The sequence below is a fragment of the Nerophis ophidion genome, linkage group LG18 (assembly GCF_033978795.1).
Source record: "Nerophis ophidion isolate RoL-2023_Sa linkage group LG18, RoL_Noph_v1.0, whole genome shotgun sequence".
Taxonomy (NCBI): Eukaryota; Metazoa; Chordata; class Actinopteri; order Syngnathiformes; family Syngnathidae; genus Nerophis; species Nerophis ophidion.
This window is the reverse complement of record NC_084628.1, coordinates 27190113-27214046: the sequence shown is the minus strand read 5'-3', so window position 1 is coordinate 27214046 and position 23934 is coordinate 27190113. Positions and strand designations below refer to the sequence as shown.

The 23934-nt window shown below is 40.1% G+C and overlaps 1 protein-coding gene across 1 annotated transcript in view; it reads left to right on the top strand.

Annotated features, from left to right (window-relative positions):
• Positions 1-23934, top strand: part of cog6 (component of oligomeric golgi complex 6) — a 76362-nt gene that overhangs the window by 3306 nt on the left and 49122 nt on the right. The window contains exons 3-4 of the mRNA XM_061877874.1: positions 11303-11374; positions 11468-11526. Coding sequence (XP_061733858.1) covers positions 11303-11374; positions 11468-11526 — 131 coding nt within the window. The remainder of the gene's footprint in view (positions 1-11302; positions 11375-11467; positions 11527-23934) is intronic.

Sequence of the window (23934 nt, the reverse complement as noted above, 5' to 3'; positions counted from 1 at the left end):
GGTCACGGTTCGGTTCATTTTCGGTACAGTAAGAAAACAACAAAATATAATTTTTTTATTTTTTATTTACCAAATTTACAAAATCTTCCACCAAAAATATTTTTCTTAGTGCAATATTTGATGTGAAGTAATGGGAACCTTGAATAGGTCAATAATTCATAATAACATTGATTTTGATTCAATATTATGTTTTGAGCATTGACAGTTTGAAAGAAAAAAAAACAGCTTTGTTTTGTTAGTCAACATTGCAACTTTTTCTAAATTACATTTAGCCTTTCAGCTTTTTTTATTTCACTTTTGTTTGTTTTTGTTTATATAGTTAGTATTTTTAGAATGTGCCGTGGGTCTTTAAAACAGTGTTTGTCAAATGGGGATACGTGTACCCCTGGGGGTACTTGAAGGTATGTTAAGAGGTACGTGAGATTTTTTAAAAAATATTCTCAAAATAGCAACAATTCAAAAATCCTTCATAAATATATTTATTGAATAATACTTCAACAAAATATGAATGTAAGTTCAAAAAATGTGAAAAGAAAGGCAACAATGCAATATTCAGTGTTGACAGCTAGCTTTTTTGTGGACATGTTCCATCAATATTTATGTTAAAGATTTACTTTTTTGTGAAAAAATGTTTAGAATTAAGTTCATGAATCCAGATAGATCTCTATTACAATCCCCAAAGAGGGCACTTTAAGTTAATGATTACTTCTATGTGTAGAAATCATTATTTATAACTGAATCACTTATTTATTTTTCAACAACTTTCTAGTTATTTTTATATCTTTTTTTCCAAATAGTTCAAGAAAGATCACTACAAATGAGCAATATTTTTCACTGTTTTACAATTTAATAAATCAGAAACTGATGACGTAGTGCTGTATTTTACTTCTTTATCTCTTTTTTTTAACCCAAAAATATTTTGCTCTGATTAGGGGGTACTTGAATTAAAAAAATGTTCACAGGGGGTACATCACTGAAAAAGGTTGACAACCACTGCTTTAAAACATTAGCTGTGGGCCGCAAATGGCTTCCGGGGAACACTTTTGACACCCCTGCTATAGATGATAAAAAATAAAATCTGATAAATCTACGGGTAAAAAGCAGAGCCTGGCGACGCATGCGCGTTTATCATAACTCCCTCGCTCTCTCTGTCTCTGCCCCCCCCTCACGAATGCTGCTCCGTGCACAATTTGTTTTCTTTTTAACCCCTTCTTAACCCTGAACGTACATTGAAAATACACGCAACCCTAACTTAAAATGCCGGTCATTTGAGGCATTTAAGAAACTCCACCCGGACAGCTCCGCAAAAGAGGACACATCCGGTGAAAAGAGGAAATATGGTCAGTCTATCGTAGCCGGTCGCTGCTAGCATGCCGTGTGTTGCCTCGTTGTGTATTGTTTACACAACGTGGGGTACGCTACTTAAAATGTCGGTGTGGAAACTTGTTCAGTACACTTCCGAACTGAACGGAAACCCCTGTACCGAAACGGTTCAATACAAATACACGTACCGTTACACCCCTAGTTTGAATGTTTGAGAATATATTTTTGCAAAGTTAGGCAATATTTAAGTTTACATCATTCGAGGTTACATGGAGTACGTATATTTTTTTTTTTCCAAAAATAGAAAGAAAGAATACATTTGGTAAGAAAAGTTACAGTACTCTATTGATAATTATTATTTCCATGCTTTCGAGGGCCAAATAAAATGAAGTGGCGGGCCACATAATTTCTATTGCAAATGTTGACCCGAAATTAGAGAGGAAGGTCATCAGGCGAGCAGAAGTGTTTGTAGGGGTAGGAGCGAGCAGTGGCAGGGTATGGTAGCACCTTGAATCACCAGAACGTCAAAACCAGACATTTTTATTAGAGATCAAACGATATGTTTTTTTTCAGGACTGATCAAAGAGGCCAGTTACCATTATTAATTTGAAGTTAAAGTTATTTAAACATGACCAGTGCATCTGGAAAATATTCACAGCGCTTCACTTCTTCCACATTTTGTTACATTATAGTCTTACAAAAAGCAATACACTCAGTTTTGTCCTCAAAATTCTACAGACAGTACAGCGTTTTTTTTGTATTTTCCCAATTTGATAAAACTTAAAACATTCACGTGTACATATGTATTCAAAGCTTTTGCTCAATACTTTGTTGATACACCCTTGGCAGCAATTACAGCCTCAACTATTTTTGAATACGATGCCACAGGCATGGCACACCTATCTTTGGGCACTTTGGCCCCTTCCTGTTTGCAGCACCATTAGGTTGGAGGGGCAGTGTAGGTTTTCATCCAGGATGTCTCTGTACATTGCTGCATTTGTCTCAGTCTAGTCAGGGAGGTGACCAAGAACTCCATAGTCACTCTGTCAGAGCTTCGGAGAGAGGAGAACCTTCCAGAAGGAAAACCATCTCTGCAACAATCCACCAATCAGGCCTGTATGGTAGAGCAGCCGGACATAAGCTATTTCTTAGTAAAAAGTTTGCCAAAATGCACCTGAAAGACTCTCAGAACAGGAGAAACTGAATTCTCTTGTCTGATGAGACAAAGATTGAAGTCTTTGCCGTGAATGCCAGGGATTTAATTTTCCTGAAGGAACTCTCCTGAAGGATCGATCGATCGATCTATCTATCTATCCATCTATCTATCCATCTATCTATCCATCCATCCATCCATCCATCCATCCATCCATCCATCCATCCATCCATCCATCCATCCATCCATCCATCCATCCATCCATCCATCCATCCATCCATCCATCCATCCATCCATCCATCCATCCATCCATCAATCATGTTTGGAGGAAACCATCCCTACAGTTAAGCATGATCCTGCCCCCACCGTCAGGAAAAGGGAGACCAGTCAGTATAGAGGGAAAGAAGAATGCAGCAATGTACAGAGACATCCTGGATGAAAACCAACAGCTGGACATCCAACCTGATGGTGCTGCACGGGAGGACTAGGCCAAACTGCCCTAAAGATAGGTGTGACAAGCCTGTGGCATCGTCTTCAAAAATACACTGTATTGCCAAAAGTATTTGGCCACCCATCCAAATGATGATAATCAGGCGTCCAAATCACTTGGCCCGGTGTCTAAAATCAAGCACTGAGGCATGGAGACTGTTGTTACAAACATTTGTGAAAGACTGGGCCGCTCTCAGTGATTTCCAGCGAGGAACTGTCATAGGATGCAACCTGTGCAACAAATCCAGTCGTGAAATTTCCTTGTTCCTAAATTTTCCAAAGTCAACTTTATTATAAGAAAAGTGAAGAGTTTGGGAACAACACCAAGTCAGCCACCAAGTGGTAGGCCATGTAAACTGACAAAGAGGGATCAGTGGATGCTGACGCGCATATCGTATTTCCTTGAATTGCCGCCGGGTATATAGTATGCACCTGCCTAGAATTACTGCTGGGTCAAACTTGTTTCGCAAAAATAATTAGCGCATACTTATTATTACCGCCAGCTCAGGATTCACGCCGGGTCAAACTCATTTCGAAAACTATTATTTTTATTAGCGCATGTCTAGAATTTCCGCCGGGTCAAACTCGTTTTGCAAAATAATTAGCATATGCCTAGAATTTCCGCCGGGTCAAACTCGTCACGTCAAAGTGACACTTCACCAGTCATTATTTTCAAAATGGATGAGGCTAATTTCAATAATTTGAAAACGCATAAAGGGAAGAAGATTAAGATCTTTTCAGTAGGATTTAAGGTCCAAGCTATTGAATTTTCTAAAAAGAACAGTAAGCAGCTATGTTTTATTAATATACCGTAGCTGCGTGTGTCTTTTGATTGATTGATTGAAACTTGTAATAGTTGATTGCACAGTTCAGTACATATTCCGTACAATTGACCACTAAATGGTAACACCCGAATAAGTTTTGCAACTTGTTTAAGTCGGGGTCCACGTTAATCAATTCATGTCAAATATGAGTCATTAAATGACTCCTGCCTCCTGGCGGTAGAGGGCGCTAGTGATCCTTCTTGCGACTACTCGGCTGCAGAAAAAGTTACAACAAGCAGCAAGAGTGAGCAGCGATTGTTTATTTTTTCCTCTCACTTGCTCTTTTAACATGGAAGATTGCATATCTAAAATAAAACAGTTTTCTAAACTGGACTTTCAATCGAAGCAGGAGGTAATAAAAGAAGATCTCCATTGAGACAGAGAGACTTTTAAAACTGAAGAAAGATAAGGAAGACTTGCATAAACAAGTTATCGATGCTTTTGATTAGCTGCGCATGGACTTCATTTATAAGTAAATGTACGACCATAATAAAGTTTTTTTAATTAAATGTGCTTTTCATGATGGTATCCTTACATCACACTCAAATTTATAAGCTTAGGCCTAAATTTACCGCATGCCTTTGGTAAGCGCCAGAGTGAGAAGAGGTTTTAAAATAGTTAGCACATGCTTGCCTTTACCGCATGCCTTTGGCAAGCGCCGGAGTGAGAAGAGGTTTTAAATTAATTAGCGCCCCGGCGGCAATTCAAGGAAATACGGTAGAGCAAATACTTTTTGCACATTCAGTTGCTACAGAGCTCCAAACTTCATGAGGCCTTCCAATTAGCCCACATACATGTAGAGAGCTTCATGGAATGGGTTTCCATGGCCGCTCAGCTGCATCTAAGCCATACATCACCAAGTCCAATGCAAAGAGTCGGATGCAGTGGTGTAAAGCACGTCGCCACTGGACTCTAGAGCAGCGGAAAGGCCTTCTCCGGACTGATGAGTCACGCTTTTCCATCTGGCAATCTGATGGACCAGTCTGGGTTAGGAGGTTGCCAAGAGAACGCTACATTGCATTGTGCGGACTGTGAAATTTGGTGGAGGAGGAATTATGGTGTGGGATTGGTTTTTTAGGAGTTGGGCTTGGCTCCTTAGTTCCTGTGAAAGGAACTTTGAATGCTCCAAGATACCAAAACATTTTGGACAATTCCATGGAATGGCACTTCAATGTTGTGAGTATGTGACTTAGGGCAAATACGTTTGCCAATTTATAGTGTACTTGAGGCTGTAATTGCTACCAAAGGTGGAGCAACAAAGTATTAAGCAAAGCATTGAATACTTATGTACGTATAATATGTTTACATTTTTTTTATAAGTCTGCTAAATTTACAAAAAAACTTCTTGCCATTATGGAGTATTGTGTATTGAAGTTTGAAGACACAAATTAATTGGTTTAAATTTTGGAATAAGGCTGCAACATTAAAAAACGTGGAAATAGTGAAGCGCTGTGAGTACTTTCTGGATGCACTGTATGTCAGTAAACAACTGGACAAGGCTTTAAGTTATTACTTTAACATTATTTTTTAGTTAAGGTGGGACCATTAGTGACATAATGTTTTAGCAACAAAAAACGTCAAACACCTTTATTACAAATGTCTTTAACATTTGCATTTTAAATATGGCTAATCTGAAAAAAAAGGTAAAAATTTAGCATTTCTCTACATCACAATAATTCGCCATCTACTTAATTTTACACCATTCTATGACTGTTGATAGATTTAATACCTTGTAAGGTTTCTGAAATATTGTCAAAATTTTAATAAAACCAATGCTGGGCTCCTTCACGTAGATTATTCCTTTTTCAAGATGTGACAACATCTCTTTCTGGATGTTACAGAAAGTATGAGAATGGGAGAGCTGCTGCCCGCTCCTCTTTACTTATGTACTATAATAATCTCGTGTTTGTCAAAATATTTACACAACGCTTGGGAAAGAAGAACAAAAACTGTACTCCCCAGGAAAAAATAAGTTTTGACAGGTAAGCAGAGGAGATGTACCGCAGGCGACCGGCACTGCAAAAAAAAGGAGTAGGAGGCGGGGCCGCGTGGGCGCTGCGGTCGAGGAGACCGCAGGAGAAATCAGATATTAAAACATATTGGGGGAGAATTGTTTACAATGAGAGTAATTAATTTTTGATTCATCAAAACAACACCAGCAAAAAAACTACTATCTGGCAAAAATGGCCGCTTTTTGCTCTGATCTCACCAAAATAATCAATCAATCAATCAATCAATCAATGTTTATTTATGCAGCCCTAAAACACAAGTGTCTCAAAAGGCTGCACAAGCCACAAAGACATCCTCGGTTCAGAGCTCACATAAGGGCAAGGAAAAACTCACAACCCATTGGGATGTCAATGTGAATTACTGAGAAACCTTGGAGAGGACCGCATATGTGGGTGACTCCGCTGCGCCCCTCTATGGGAGACCGGATGCAATGGATGTCGAGTGGGTCTAGCATAACATTGTGAAAGTCCAGTCCATAGTGGATCTAACATAATAGTGAGAGTCCAGTCCATAGTAGGGCCAGCAGGAAACCATCCCCAGCGGAGACGGGTCAGCAGCGCAGAGATGTCCCCAACCGATGCACAGGCGAGCGGTCCACCCCGGGTCCTGACTCTGGACAGCCAGGACTTCATCCATGGCCACCGGTCCTCTGCGCCCCTCTCCACAAAGGGAGGGGGTCGGAGGAGAAAATAAAAGAAACAGTAGATCAACTGTTCTAAAAAGGGGGCCTATTTAAAGGCTATAGTAGTTTTTACAGGTTTATTTAGGTACGCACGGCATTTATGGCGAAATAGCTTGTCTCCAAATTCCACATTTGCAACTATGATTCAGTTTCACCTCACTCTTTTGGCTTCCGTGTGCCCCAACGTCTTACCTTCTTCTTTGTGTTCGCTTATAGAATCAGTAGTTCATCCTCACTGTTTTCAGCTTCAAAAAGATAAGGTTGCAAACCCTCATTTGTCCAAAAGCAGTCGTCTTTGTTGTCTGTCACCAAGTCTGCCATGATTTGCAAATCCTCTTTAACCCATAGTCTGTTGAATGCACTCCAAAGACAACATATTTGATGTTCAAACTGATAAACTTTTTTTTTTGTGCTAATAATCATTACCTTTAGAATTTGATGCCAGCAACACGTGACAAAGAAGTTGGGAAGGTGGCAATAAATACTGACAAAGTTGAGGAATGCTCATTAAACACTAATTTGGAACATCCCACAGGTGTGCAGGCCAATTTGGAACAAGTGGGTGCCATGATTGGGTATAAAAACAGCTTCCCGAAAAAATGTCAGTCTTTCACAAGAAAGGATGGGGCGAGGTACACCCCTTTGTCCACAACTGCGTGAGCAAATAGTCAAACAGTTTAAGAACAACATTTCTCAAAGTGCAATTGCAAGAAATTTAGGGATTTCAACATCTACGGTCCATAATATCATCAAAAGGTTCAGAGAATCTGGAGAAATCACTCCACGCAAGCGGCATGGCCACAAACAAACATTGAATGACCGTGACCTTCGATCCCTCATACGGCACCGTATCAAAAACCGACATCAATCTCTAAAGGATATCCCTACATGGGCTCAGGAACACTTCAGAAAACCACTGTCACCAAATAAAGTTTGTCGCTACATCTGTAAGTGCAAGTTAAATCTCTACTATGCAAAGCAAAAGCCATTTATCAACAACATCCAGAAACGCCGCCGGCTTCTCTGGGCCCGAGATCATCTAAGATGGACTGATGCAAAGTGGAAAAGTGTTCTGTGGTCTGACAAGTCCACGTTTCAATTTGTTTTTTGACGTATTCGGCATCGTGTCATCAGGACCAAAGGGGAAGCGAACCATCCAGACTGTTATCGATGCAAAGTTCAAACGCCAGCATCTGTGATGGTATGGGGGTGCATTAGTGCCCAAGGCATGAGTAACTTACACATCTGTGAAGTCACCATTAATGCTGAAAGGCACATACAGGTTTTGGATCAACATATGCCGCCATCTAAGCACCGTCTTTTTCATGGACGCCCCTGTTTATTTCAGTAAGACAATGCCAAGCCACATTCAGCACGTGTTACAACTGCGTGGCTTCGTAAAAAAATAGTGCGAGTACTCTCCTGGTCCGCCTGCAATCCAGATCTGTCTCCCATCGAAAATGTGTGGCGCATTATGAAGCGTAAAATACAGCGGAGACCCCGCACTGTTGAATGACTGAAGCTCTACATAAAACAAGAATGGGAAAAAATTCCACTTTCAAAGCTTCAACAATTAGTTTCCTCAGTTCCCAAACGTTTATTGAGCGTTGTTAAAAGAAAAGGTGATGTAACACAGTGGTGAACATGCCCTTTCCCAACTACTTTGGCATGTGTTGCAGCCATAAAATTCTAAGTTAATTATTATTTGCAAAAAAAAAAAAAAGTTTATGGGTTTGAACATTAAATATCTGGTCTTTGGAGTGCATTCAATTGAATATGGGTTGAAAAGGATTTGCAAATCATTGTATTCCATTTATATTTACATCTAACACAATTTCCCAACTCATATGGAAACGGGGTTTGTATATATGTGTATGTATGTGTATGTATATATGTGTATATGTATGTGTATATATGCATATATGTATGTGAGTGCATATATATATATATATATATATATATATATATATATGTATATACATAATTAAATTCTGTATTTATTTACTCATTTTTTAATATATTAATTATGTTTTTTTAATTAATTAATTAATTTTATTTTTTCCCCCCCTCCCTCAGGGAGAACTTGACAGGGCGGTTGCTGGTTGTTCCATCTCCATCGTTGGGGTCCCTGCGGGTGGGGTGGGTGGTTACCGCGGCCCTGCGCTGGGTGGTCCTGTGGCGGCCGACTTGGGTGGGTTGGCCTGGTGTGGGCCGCGCCGTGCTCTCCGGGGGTGGGGTCGTGGGGGCCCGGGTGTTGACGGGGTGGGGCGGTCTTCTCGTCCGGTTGCGGGGAGTCTCTGGTTCCCTACAGGCGGGGCGTCACTCCTTTCTGCCCGTGTGGAGGGTGGTCTCTCGCTGGCTTGGGGTCTGGCCGTCCGCTGCTTCTCTTGTGCCCTGTCCTCTGCAGGGCGCGTATGTCCGCGGCCTGCTGCTGGCTCTTCCGGGTGGCACGGTGGGCCGGGCTCTGGGGTTCCCGTCGTTGCTTGGCCTGGCTGCGTGGTGCCGGTGGTCCCTGGTTCCCTGGGCGCCACACCTGCTGTCTGGGTTGGGCTCTCTGGGCGGCTGGGGCCGTACTCCGGCTCCTACGCACACTGGGAGTCAAATATATTGTACATACAAAAACACATATACTCACACACACACACCGTTATTCATACATACAAACAGACATACATAGGTACCTACGCTCCCACATACATACACAAATACAGAACGTACCTACATACTCCAAGTTCTTACATCTACACGCACATTCACTGTACAAAAATACACATACTGTACATATACATTCACTGTACAAACATACATATACACGTAATGTACATATACATTTACTGTACAAACATTCATAAACACATTCTGTACGTATACAAGTACATATACATACATACATACACTGTATGTATGTACAGTATATGTATGTATGGGAAACTGAGTACTGTTGTGTTTGCTGTTGTTGTTATTGTCTCTCTGTTTAGTCCCCCTTTTATCCCCACAATTTCCCCCTCTGTCTTCCTTTTTTTATCTTTTCATCTTCTCCTGCTCCGGCCCGGCTGCACCAAATGATAATATAAATACATGTTATCAAGTCAAATTCACATAAGACAACAAGAGAAGTATCTGACACTTCTCTTTTGTAAAGTTAATCTGAACAGGCGATATGGGCATCTACATCAACTATATGATTTGCCTGAGAAGCTGGACAGGACAAAAAAAAAAAGATGGAAAGTGTAGCTGCCATGATGTGCAGTGATGTTTTCTAACGACGGCAAGTCTTGAACTATACAGATTATTTAAATGTTTGGAATCTGCGCTAATAGATGATAGAATCAGCACCTCCAAGTCCGAGTCCATGGTTCTTGCCCGGAAAAGGGTGGTGTGCCATCTCCGGTTTGGGGAGGAGACCCTGCCCCAAGTGGAGGAGTTCAAATACCTAGGAGTCTTGTTCACGAGTGAGGGAAGAGTGGATCGTGAGATCGACAGGCGGATCGGTGCGGCGTCTTCAGTAATGCGGACGTTGTACCGATCCGTTGTGGTGAAGAAGGAGCTGAGCCGGAAGGCAAAGCTCTCAATTTACCGGTCGATCTACATTCCCATCCTCACCTATGGTCATGAGCTTTGGGTCATGACCGAAAGGATCAGATCACGGGTACAAGCGGCCGAAATGAGTTTCCTCCGCCGTGTGGCGGGGCTCTCCCTTAGAGATAGGGTGAGAAGCTCTACCATCCGAGAGGAGCTCAAAGTAAAGCCGCTGCTCCTTCACATCGAGAGGAGCCAGATGAGGTGGTTCGGGCATCTGGTCAGGATGCCACCCGAACGCCTCCCTAGGGAGGTGTTTAGGGCACGTCCAACCGGTAGGAGGTCACGGGGAAGACCCAGGACACGTTGGGAAGACTATGTCTCCCGGCTGGCCTGGAAACGCTTTGGGATCCCCGGGAAGAGCTAGACGAAGTGGCTGGGGAGAGGGAAGTCTGGGTTTCCCTGCTTAGGCTGTTGCCCCCGCGACCCGACCTCGGATAAGCGGAAGAAGATGGATGGATGGATGGTCATCTGATTAGTTACTATGGTAATGTAAGTCACAGCAGCTCAGACGAGCCACCAAACAGTGTGGGTGGGGAGCGTTTCCACAGACACGGAAGGAGATTTTCATAACAAAGTTCTAAAGCTTAGTGATGCATCCGATATATCAGATTGTAGGTGGGTTTATTTTGTATCCTTCGCGTTCGTATTTCATTGTTTGTTGCATTTTTGTTGCGTTTCACTTGATTGTTAAATGTGTCTATCGAAAGTGGGTGTGACGTTCATATTTTGTCAATAGTTAGTGTTTTATGCTTCATAGAAAAATGTAAAATCCCATTATGTTTTTTTAAGGCGGTCTGTCATAACGGTTTTAGCATTCAATCAGACATTATTGTGAGGTTTTGTATTAGTGTTCAGAAAGATAGATATACATTTTGTTCTCTAAATGTGGCCCCCGAGTCAATATAAAGACCCAGGCCTGCTTTATTGCATGATTGTGCCACATTACACTTTGTGCAAAACGGGAATGTTTTCAGGTGAACTAAATGTGATCTCTTAAAAGGGTCTCAAATTCTTCTACAGCTGGAGCCCCACCCAGACATTCAATATACAGCTCATAAAAAACAAGATTTGTTGTTTTTATTGTCAGTCGGCCAAATCACTTGCATTAGTAAACAATATAATGGAAATGACTGCTTATTATAGTTGGTGCATTTGCTCAGACACATGAACAAATAGGGGGAGCATTTGTTGGGAAGCTCTTTGGGTATGAAATGTGTCATGATGCTCTTATCTTTACAGGAGCTTGAGAATGTCCATGAGGACGTTCAGGCCATGAGTACGTGCTGTGCAGAAATGACTATCAGGTTAAAGGTGAAGTTGCATTCCTTTCTCTTACTTTAGTAATTAGTGCAAGTCTCTTACTTTTGTAATTAGTGCATGTGTAACTGGCTATTATTTTGATAGGCCGCCAAGGAGCAGACTCAGGACTTGATTGTGAAAACTAACAAGCTTCAAGGAGAAAAGTGAGTTTATTTTGAAGGGCGGGACACAACTTGTCTTCATGTATTAATTTTTGCAATTTGGAAACAAATCAAACAGAAACAATCTGTTCCAGAGTCAAACTGCTGCCATACACTTTTAGGAAGTGAGCATGTAGACACACAAATGTTGCCATGTAAATGAAGTGGTACTATTAGGTAGGACTAAATTGACAAAAAAAATATTTACATTACTGCTGCTTTCATGTGGCCAACCCTAGTGTACATACAGCCCTGGTCAAAAGTTTACATACACTTGTAAAGAGCATAATGTCATGGCTGTCTTGAGTTACCAATAATTTCTACAACTCTTGTTTTTTTGTGATAGAGTGATTGAGCACATAAAAAATATTCATGAAGTTTGGTTCTTTTATGAATTTATTATGGGTCTACTGAAAATATGACCAAATCTGCTGGGTCAACAGTATACATACAGCAATGTTAATATTTGGTTACATGTCCCTTAGCACGTTTTGCTGCATTAAGGCGCTTTTGGTAGCCATCCACAAGCTTCTGGCAAGCTTCTGCTTGAATTTTTGACCACTCCTCTTGACAAAATTGGTGCAGTTCCGCTAAATGTTTGTTTTCTGACATGGACTTGTTTCTTCAGCATTGTCCACACGTTTCAATCAGGACTTTGGGAAGGCCATTCTAAAACCTTCATCCTAGCCTGACTTAGCCATTCCTTTACCACTTTTGACGTGGGTTTGGGGTCATTGTCTTGTTGGAAGACCCAACTGCGCTCAAGACCCAACATCCCGGGCTGATGATTTTAGGTTGTCCCGAAGAATTCGGAGGTAATCCTCCTTTTTCCTTTTGAATTATTGCAGGCATTTGTGTCCATTAAGTTATTTAAAAAGTAGGAAAAAAATTAGAAAAATCGTAAATCTAATTTTTGGTAAAAAAAAATCTGAGATTTTATTTTCAGGCCTAATGTGAAAGCAAAACTTGTAAAATGTCAAATAATAAATATATTAATTTAAAAACAAACCTAGATGTCACGGATAAATTAATATAATGGCAGTGGGTTTCACATCAGACTGCGGTGGTTAGAATGTGCAGTCGTGATACACGAAGTGGAGGATCGTTGGTTCAATTCCCGTCAAAATCAGAAAAACAATAAAGTTATGGGTAACACATAATTCTTTCCTTTATTGCTCATTTTGTTATTTAGCGCTCAAAATAAGTAAACCGTTTGTTTGTCATGTATTCCCAATCACCTGAAAGACTTGTCTCTCCAAGTACAACCATAATGACCAACATGAAAGTACAGTAGCGTAGTGGGCCTAAATATTCATTAAATGCAAGGCACAGGTTTTTATTTAACAAGTGTTTAATATTTTCGGCCACTGTAACATTACACACAGTTGGAACAGTAACACTGTGTTTAAATATTTAATATGGTGATTATTTGGCGCACCACTAGATGCGAAACGACAGTTTGAGAATCACTGAGTCAAATAGGATTACAATTGTTTTACACGGATAATAATGGAATAAAAAAATAAAAATGCGCAGAATCCTTAAAACCATGCCCCCTTTCAAGCCAAGCTCCTCTGTACTCAAGCCAATTGTGTCCATTCCACTTCCTAAATTCAAAAGAAGTCCCTCCCCCTATTTATATGTGTAGTAAAACATATGTTTTACAATAGACTACTGATGCACGCGACCTGTATTCCTCTCAGAGAATAAAATACACTGGTCAATCCCAAATTCTTTTGGATGACATATATGTTGAGTACTTGGCCAAGATTTACTAAAGCTTTAGGAGACCAGCTCTTACACTACAACAATAGCATCAGCAAGAAGAGATCTAAACCCAAACAAAAAGAGTCAGCTTATGTGGAGTGAAAACAGCCCCATTCGCCAGAAAGGAGCATTGCTGCTTCTTTAAAACAGATAAGGAACTGGCCAAAACAGCTCTGTGAGCCGGCAAACAGGAACAATAAAGACAAAATAAGGGGTTTACTAGCGGACATAAGATAAAAGCAAGGAGGTCACAAGAAGACATGCTACATGGGAAAATACTAGCTGCTTTAAAAAATGACTAAAAAAGAATACTTCAAAATATCTCATTCTCACTCTACTCGTACATTTTCCTTGTTATTGTGCAAAAACAAGATGTATTCAAATAATAGCAGTAGTGCTGCTTATAGCTTTCTGGCAATTTGCGTGTTAACTTTAAAACTTTTGCACGATATTCACCTGTATTAGTGGTGGTGGGTATATGTGTGGGGATGACATCATTGTCTAATTTGCATAATTGTCCATGACGCTTATACATTCAATTGTAAAGGATTGGCCAAAATATGTAGAATATGTTTAACTTGGAAGAACGATGTAGCAGGAAAGATGACTGCAGCCGTTTAATGTAGTGACTGAGTTGGTAACATTGATGCCTTCAGCTACGTCTTCTTATGCTCTGGCGGAGAAGCCAGCTATATTCTCAAGCAGTCCCGTTATAATGTGTTTATAACGGTAGCTCTGAAACGGTTTGTGGAGCGCTAATAAATAAATGAATGTATGGAAAACACTGGCATCAAAAGTCAGCTCTTGTTAAGTTAAGACAGGAAGGAGCTTTATTCATTGTGTGCCCATGAATGATTCATGAAGGAATATTTTCCAGCGCTCGTCATTAACGGCGCCGGATTCGCGTTTTACTTCTCTGTACGTTGTCACGCCTCGGCCTCCAGATGCACATCAAAGTCTTTCCTTGTTGCTGCGGCAATGCTCCCTCATCTTGATCAAGATGCATTGTTATTATTATGATTATTATTTCATAGACGTCAGCCTATCGCCCGCATCCTGCGTGCTCATACTTGCTGACAACACACATTAAGAACCGGTGGCCGGTCACACGGTGTCCAGTGCAGGCGGTCTCTCATGTTCAACACCTCCCAATAAAACCTGCAAAAAACAAACAAATCATTTGTTTGTTGCTTTAAAATGCACATTGTAGATGACTGGACATGATAACGAAAACACTTGTTTTCCTTATTGTTGTTTTCTTCCTGATTTTGTCTTTTATCGTTGTTGTTGTTGCTGGAATTACATTCATTTTCCCTACCACAAAAAAATTGTTTTGATACCAACTCAGTTAAAGGGACTGTTGGTAGCGTACATTTCGCAGGCCAAAAAAATATAACAAGACAGAACATATAAAAAAAATGATATTTTTCACAATTACTGTATTTTCCGGACTTTACAGTGCACCTGTGTAAGCCGCACCCACAAAATTTCAGAAGAAAAACATATTTTTCCATATAAAAGCCGCACCGAACTATAAATAGCAGACATTGAAGTGAGTTATTTACACAGAAATATTTTATAAATGTTTATCTACATACCTTATTTGTTTCCAAACGGTGCCATTGCATAAAATTGTCAAAGATAAATCATACATAAAAGTATTTTTTTTTATTTTTTACTTTCAACACTTAAGTCTTTCGATTAACTCCAGCTCGATCCGATTATACATTTGTATAACTATTCTGTTTATTTATATTTATTCTCTTGCTAGATGTCCTTTTTCCCCCAAAGAAAATATTGTTTCTTATAAAGCAAACACACAAAATATACTTAAACGTTTTTCAAATTGAAATATTTGATTTGAAGTACGTGAATACGTCATTAATAGACTCTTTTTTTTTTTTTTTTTTCAAGCAATGACAGCTTTAAAAAAAGGAAAACAGCTTGCATTTTTTTATTTTTTATTTGTGTTAATAGGCCCCTTTGGTGCATTTTGTACATTAAAGATACTAAAACCAAAATAATACAGGTCAATCAATAGATGCTAAATTATCTGAACACTATATCCATATCATAGCTTTGTGTTATCTGTAACTAAACATTTGATGTAATTTTCCCTAAATTAAGCATTTTCAGTCATAAAAATGGCTAAATGAACTAAAAAAAATGATACTACATTAGTGCCGGCCACTAGACGAGACCAAAACAATCAGACCGGGCTGTTCAGTGTCTTGAATGCTGATTAGTTCAGCCTCAGGCAGCACTATTAACATTTGCACGTTAACTTTTTTAACCAATTTTGCCGCCAAACACATCAGACTCCTATAACTTTGTACTTCACACATTTTAGCCAATTTTTTCAAGCAAATGCCTCAAACGAATATAACTTGGTACTTGACACATGCTCACTGATAGTCTGTTAACGTTACGTGCTTACTTTTTTATAAACATTTATTAGAGCTGTTTATTTATTTCATGGAGGAATGTAGTTATTGTAGAACTGCCACACAATGTTAGTAAAAAAGTATTGATTTTTGAATAGAGAATCGAATCAAATCGTGTGGTGCGCAAAGATTCACAACCCTGTTTGGCCTACTAATGTTAGCATTTAAGTTCAGTATTCACACAGAAATTGCTTATTGTAATTTTTTTTTTGTAATGTTCCAATCCGGGATGTTTTTATTTTGTTTTTAGAATGCATCGCTGGCCAATAAAAAACAAGCTGTGGGCCACAAACGGCCTGGCCCCCGCGCCGTATTTTGGACTTGTGCTGGGCGATATGGCCTTTTTTAATGTCTCGATATTTTTAGGCCGTATCGCAATACACGATATATATCTAGATATTTTGCCTTAGCCTTGAATAAACACTTGATGCATATAATCACAGCAGTATGATGATTCTATGTGTCTACTTTATAACATTCTTGTTTATACTTGATTAATATATGCTCATTTTAAACTTTCATGCAGAGAGGAAAACCACAACTAAGTCAATTGACCAAAACTGTATTTATTTAACAGTTATTAAGCAGTGGCACAAATATTCATGTCATTTCAAAACAGACCGTGCAAGATTGTCAGAAATTTAAAAAATTAGCTATTAGTGCACATTTGTGCATGATGTCACACAAAATATTTCAATAACTGTCAAATAAAAATGAGCTGCATAATAGGAAATCAAATAGTGTTTGTCATTTGCTATTTGGTAGGTTACCACGGACGTTATTAAATTCTGTTGTTGACTATTTTTTTCATACGGTGTTGATGTGGAAATGGTTGACTCGGCATTTTGTTGGTGTGGCACCGAATGGAGATGTTGATATGCGGTGTACGCACTCTTCATTCTTTAGCAGGTGACTTTTCAAATGATGCTACATATTAGCAGTAATGCTACTTTTTGTAGCAACGCTTTTGGCCCACACTTGACAAATTACGGTTGTCTGTTCGACATATTCCCACTGGAAGCCAAACCACTGCCAGCCGATGCTGACCTGCTGTGTTTCTTGGGAATTAATTCTTCCTTCATTTGCACCGTCTTCCTCTCATATTACCACTCGCACGGATCCGCCTGAGGGATCGAAGGTCCATATTATCATCACTTACGTGCAGCTAACGTTACCCATGCTGCTACCTCTCTGCTCCGCGATGGCGTATGACGTTGTGTGTGACGTATGTAAGAAGGTGCGCTTGCTGTCTGTAAGAAGGAGAGACAGGAAAGAGCGAGAAGAGCCTGTAGTGTAATGCCAGCAGCTAAAAGCAACTGCGTGAGAACGTATACTCGAATATCACCATATAGTCATTTTCTATATCTCACAGAGACAAACCCACAATATATCGAGTATATCGACTTATCACCCAGCCCTACTTTGGAAATATTTGCTTTATCCTGAGTGTTTTGTTTTTTTCCATGCAATGAAACACTTTTCCGTTTGCCGTCTGATTTTTCCGACTGTGACATTGTCCTTCACACAGCTGCAGCCAGATGGGGGAGTGTGGCGGGCTTTGACCTTGCCTTACGTGAGGAGACCCGCCATCACAAAGCCCCCGCAGTCCTCTTTTCTCATTTTCCCCCCTCGCATAATAGCCAGATTTTTGCCGCATAATCTGTCAATCGGGGCTGGCCGGCCGAGCTCCTCGCAGTGCGTGTGTTTACCCAGCAGGGCCCTGTCCCGACTCCAGAGCTATCTTATCTGCCGGCGGCACCGTGTCATTTGTCAGCTCTAATGAAACGTAAAGCAGCAGCAGATTGCTCGCAGTGTGCATAAGCAAAGGTGGGAGCCGCCAGCCAATGGGGGGCGGGCCACCCGTGTTTGCCCAGCGGCGTCCTTTTGTTGTCCGACGCCCTCGCCAAAAACCGCTGTCAGCACCAGCAGCGCGGCGCCCTGTAATGAAACTTAACCACCTGGTGCCGCCGTTACATTACACATGCAGAACATGTCCCCACGCCTCCCGACGGGCCACAGCGTTTCTCCATTCTGCTCGCAATACCTCCCTTTTTTTCAGTCCAGCAAGTGTTGCCGGTCTGACTTCGGCGCGGGTTGCTGTTAGACATGAGGTCCTCCAGGGAGCAGTAAACAAAAGCTATCTCGCCCCAGCTGACTGCTAATCAGAGCAATCGCCTTTGTAGCCGGGATGCGTGCGTCCTTTGGTCGCTGGTGCATGCCCTAATATGGAACATGGACATGTGACCTTTCCTAAATAACTCAGTGTCCAAGGGAACTTTTGCAAGCTCAGAAGTTCCTGACCCTGCTGAAACCTCGCCATCGCTCCGATAGTTCATCTAAAACATTGTTTCTTAACCTTAAGGCCGCCAAAAAATATGTGTTGTAATACACTTTTCCACCACTTATGACAGTAATGAGAATATCAAACAAACTGAAGAAGGCTGGAGGTAAAGTCGAAGAGATGTTTCTCCGGGGCAAAAAATATGACTAAAGGGGTGAAGCCTTTTTTAATATAAATACATGTAATTGATAGAAGTGACATCCAATATTATTAAAAAGTATAGATTCTGAATCGAGAATCGATTATGTATCCAATCGTTACCCCCAAGAATCGTGTGGTGTCCATGAATGATTCATGAAGGAATATTTTCCAGCGCTCGTCATTAACGGCGCCGGATTCGCGTTTTACTTCTCTGTACGTTGTCACGCCGCGGCCTCCAGATGCACATCAAAGTCTTTCCTTGTTGCTGCGGCGATGCTCCCTCATCTTGATCAAGATGCATTGTTATTATTATGATTATTATTTCATAGACGTCAGCCTATCGCCCGCATCCTGCGTGCTCAGACTTGCTCACAACACACATTAAGAACCGGTGGCCGGTCATACGGTGTCCAGTGCAGGCGGTCTCTCATGTTCAACACCTCCCAATAAAACCTGCAAAAAACAAACAAATCATTTGTTTGTTGCTTTAAAATGCACATTGTAGATGACTGGACATGATAACGAAGACACTTGTTTTCCTTATTGTTGTTTTCTTCCTGATTTTGTCTTTTATCATTACTTGTGACAATAATGAGAATATCAAACAAACTGAAGAAGGCTGGAGGTTAAGTCGAAGAGATTTTTCTCCGGGGCAAAAAATATGACTAAAGGGGTGAAGCCTTTTTTAATATAAATACATGTACTTGATAGAAGTGACATCCAATATTATTAAAAAGTATAGATTCTGAATCGAGAATCGAGAATCGATTATGTATCCAATCGTTACCCCCAAGAATCGTGTGGTGCCCAAAGATTCATAGTCCTAATTTTTATTTTTGTGGCAGCAGTACTCAGTTGTAATGCACGTTTCCACCACTTGCAGCAGTAATGAGAATATCAAACAAACAGAAGAAGGTTGGAGGTAAAATCCTAGAGAAGTTTCTCCAGGGCAAAAAATATGACTGAAAGGGTGAAGCTTTTTTTTCCATTTCCCAAAGTGACTTCATTAAATTCAGAAATTCAGGGCGTAAATACATTTTTTTAATGTAAATACATGTACTTGATAGAAGTGGCCTCCAATTTTATTAAAAAAGTATAGATTCTGAATCGAGAATTCAATTCTGAATCCAATCGTTACCCCCAAGAATCGTGTGGTGCCCAAAGAGTCACAGTCCTAATTGTATTTGTGGCAGCGGTACTCAGTTGTAATGCATGTTTCCACCACTTGTGGCAGTAATGAGAATATCAAACAAACAGAAGAAGGCTAGAGGTAAAGTCGTAGAGAAGTTTCTCCAGGGCAAAAAATATGATTAAAGGGGTGAAGTTGGTTTCATTTCCCAATGTGAATTAATTAAATTCAGAAATTCAGGGAGTAAATTAAAAATGTTAATGTGAATACATGTAATTGATCCTTAGTAGTGTCAAAAAAGCATCTAAAACTGTGCGAGTCGTTAGTTTGGAAACCTGGTAAAAGTGTAATAAACGCAACTGCTCAGCTGTAGATATCTTTAAGAAAATGTTGATTAGGGAGTGAAAATGTATTACAAAGTTGGTTGGTTGAAATTTATTTTGAACATTTATACAGTATAAATACGCCAAATCACAAATCTGTTTTCAATTTGTTGTCAATTTACATCAATGTGTTCTAAATACATCAGTTCTGATTAGGGGTGTAACGGTACACAAATATTACGGTTCGGTACGTACCTCGGTTTAGAGGTCATGGTTCGGTTCATTTTCGGTACAGCAAGAAAACAACAAAATATACATTTTTTGGTTATTGATTTACCAAATTTGTAAACAATGGCATAACATACATATGCGCACAGGGTCCATTGCCAGCGTTAATACATATTTAACATTATAAAATAAAAACTAAATGAGTTAAGGCTCAGAATGGTTTCTTAACAAAACCTTTCTACATATAAAGTGCTTTTTTTGATTGATTGATTGATTGAGACTTTTATTAGTAGATTGCACAGTACAGAACATACAATTGACCACTAAATGCTAACACCCCAATAAGTTTTTCAACTTGTTTAAGTCGGGGTCTATGTTCATCAACACCGCCCGCCATTTTTTGTAGACATGTTCCATAAATATTGATGTTAAAGATTTATTTTTTTGTGAAGAACTGTTTAGAATGAAGTTGATGAATCCAGATGGATCTCTATTACAATCCCCAAAGAGGGCACTTTAAGTTGATGATTACTTCTATGTGTAGAAATCTTTATTTATAATTGAATCACTTCTTTCTTTTTCAACAAGTTTTTAATTATTTTTATATCTTTCCAAATAGTTCAAGAAAGACAACTTCAAATGAGCAATATTTTGCACTGTTATACAATTTAATAAATCAGAAAGTGATGACATAGAGCTGTATTTTACTTCTTTGTTTTTTCAACCAAAAATGCTTTGCTCTGATTAGGAGGTACTTGAATTAAAAAAATGTTCACAGGGGGTACGTCACTGAAAACCACACTGAGAACCACTGTGTTATGAGAGTCGTGTATGTATGTGTGTGGCTCTTTAATATGGGACAGCATGTGATGTCAGTGAGTGTGCGGGCGAGCGAGGTGAGGGAGCGGTACAGCGCAGGAGTGGGTAGTGTTTTGTTGGATAGGCTGTTTGCAAGACCTCAGTAAAGCCACGATTTGCAACTAATCGCTGGACTATCCATTTACCCTGGAGTCCGGAGCCATGGAGACCCACTGCCGGGTAGAGTGAAGGGTTGTGCGCGCAAGGGAGACACTATGGTAGCGGAAGCAGGAAAGGTGCAATACATGTTTGACGTGTTGTCAGAAGCAGCTGCTGAACGATCTTGGCAAACCTCCGTCCTCCATTGTTGTATCGCGCAGCCAAAGTGTTCCCAAACGGAGATCTTAACGAGGCAGGAGGGTCTTCCAGCTCTGGCTTTAACATGTTGTCCTAGCCTGCTAGCTGCGAGCATGTCTACTCGTTCGAACCGAACCAAAACCCCCGTACCGAAACGGTTCAATACAAATACACGTACCGTTACACACCTAGTTCTTATACAGTAAGTAGTTGCTGTAAAGATGCAAACATGTTAAATCTTTGATGTTGTTGACTTGACCATCTTAAAAGGGCACTGTTGACAAGAGAGGTTGGGGAAAGCACGGTTAGCAGTGATGGGTGCAAGACTTGAAATAGTCTTTCAACTAAAATAGCGCCTTAACTGAACTCAAATGCTGAATGAGTTTTTTACGACTGGATTTTTCGTAAAAGTGGAAGTAGAAAAGTGGATGGGAGAGTGAAGCAGAGCGCTAGGACTTATCGGTTTAGTTGAGTTAGCCGCTTTCACGCCAAATTTCTTCCCTCTACAAAAACCTTCCCCCCGGAAGCCCTACCAATGCCTGAAGGACCCCAATGAGAGCGGAACAATACCAAGTTATATGACTCTTAAGGGTTACAGCTGCAAAATTAGCGAAGCAAAAATAGATTGAAAGGTTAGCATGCTGGAATGCTAATATTTTTTCCTCACCGTTATTTTTCACCAATGACAATCAAGCCGATTTTAATGCTTTTAAAACAGGCAGTTGTGTGGGCTGCTTTAAGGTCCTTCCACCCTCATTGGGGTCCTTCAAGCATTAACGCCAAATGTCTTCCGGGGGGAAGGTTTTTGTAGGGGGAAGAAATTTGGCGTGACACCTCCATAACCAGCCATAACGGAGGGGGATCAAAAACTTCATATTGCAGCCAATATTTAAGAATTCTAATGTTGGTGGCCCGGGAGTAACACCGAAAGTTTGGTAGTGCTAATCCTTGGGTCTCTAAATATTGCTTACGTAACCTGAGAGTCTTTTTTATTCCAAATGAAACCTGAAATCTGACTAATTTACAAAAGAAGGACTGAAGGGCAAAAAGGGGTATTGGTACACATTTTAAAGGGAAAATTGTGCAGGGAATATTTCTTAGCAACAGAATTTATCGGAAATATTTCACTTTTACCCAAACGTTCAAAATCTTAGTATTATACACATTTTTTGACCGACTTGAAACTTTGGATACTGAAAACTAATAATAATTAATGTCAATAAATAATAAACTGTTTCAAATTGATCAATCTATAAAAAACACTTTAACTATAAAACAAAAATTAATAAAATCATTTTTTAAAATAATTTCTTTTTATTGTTTTAATCGGGGATATGAAGCATGATAGTGCATGATACTGATAAAGCATGTTCCCAAGGGACACGAGCGCCCCCTCCCACCATAGCACCCCCCGGCCCAAAGTGTCATTTTGTGTTTAAAATGTGCCACCAATGGACCCCAGCACCCGTTAGAATGTTCATCTTGTCACCAAATGGACTCCTGACTCCCTCTCTGCTGCAGCGCTGTCAGCACGTCTCTCTGCGAGCTCGATGAAGTCATCGCCGCCAACATCAGTGTTTCACTCTGACACGGCCAGTTAATAGGGTTGTATTGTTCGGCCTCCGCTGCCCCCGCGCCCGCACAGATGAAAATCAATCGGCCTTTTGTAGAGGCGGAAACCCGAGACGAGCGAGCGCAATACCCGTCCCGTTGTTCCATTGATGCCATTGTGTAGCGTGACCTTCCGTGTTCTCGTGAAATATTCTGCAAGAGAAGTGAACTCATTCTCTGCGTACTTTGCACTGCTGTGGCACTTCGGCGCTTACCTTCTGGTATTTGTTTGTGTCACTTATGACCTATTCTAAATGGACGAAAACTTTTCATTTTTATCAATCCATCGATTATTGGAGACTTTCGCTTGGTCGCTTTGTGACAAACGTTTTCCAGAAAGTTACATCAAAATGACCTATGGACGTCATTTTGTAGGTTTTTACAATATAACTAAAACAATTTTTACTACTTAACTGTCCCATATGTGATGCCTGTAGAAGTGTTTTCATGCACATTTGTACTACTTTCATAATGTGAGGAAACTAGCGTTGTTAGCATTCGACATATGGACGTCATTTTGTAATTAAAAAAATTCTTACTACTAAAGCGTCCCATGTGTGATGTCCGTAGGAGGGTTTTCATGCACATTTGTACGTGCTTTCGTAATGTGATGAAGCTAGCGTCATTAGCATTCGATGTATGGATGTCAGTTTGTAAGTTTTACAATATAACTAAAACAATTATTAATACTAAACCATTCCTTGTGTGATGTCCGTAGGAGTATTTTCATACACATTTGTACGTGCTTTCGAAATGTGATGAAGCTTGCTTCGCTAGCATTCGACATATAAACATCATTTTGTAAGTTTTACAATATAACTAAAACAATCCTTACTACTAAACCATCCTATGTGTGATGCCTGTAGGAGTGTTTTCATGCACATGTGTATGTGCTTTCGTAATGTGATGACGCAAACGTAGTTAGCATTCGACGTATGAACGTCATTTTGTAAGTTTTACCATATAACTAAAACAATTCTTACTACTAAAGCGTCCCACGTGTGATGTCCATAGCAGTGTTTTCATGCACTTTTGTACGTGCTTTCGTAATGTGATGAAGCTAGCGTCGTTAGCCTCCAATGAATGGACGCCAGTTTGTAAGTTTTACAATATAACTAAAACAATTCTTACTACTAAAGCGTCCCATGTGTGATGTCCGTAGGAGTGTTTTCATGCACATTTGTACTACTTTCGTAATGTGATGAAGTTAGCGTCGTTAGCATTCGACCTATGCACGTCATTTTGGGTGCTGGAAAAAAAATTGGGTTCATA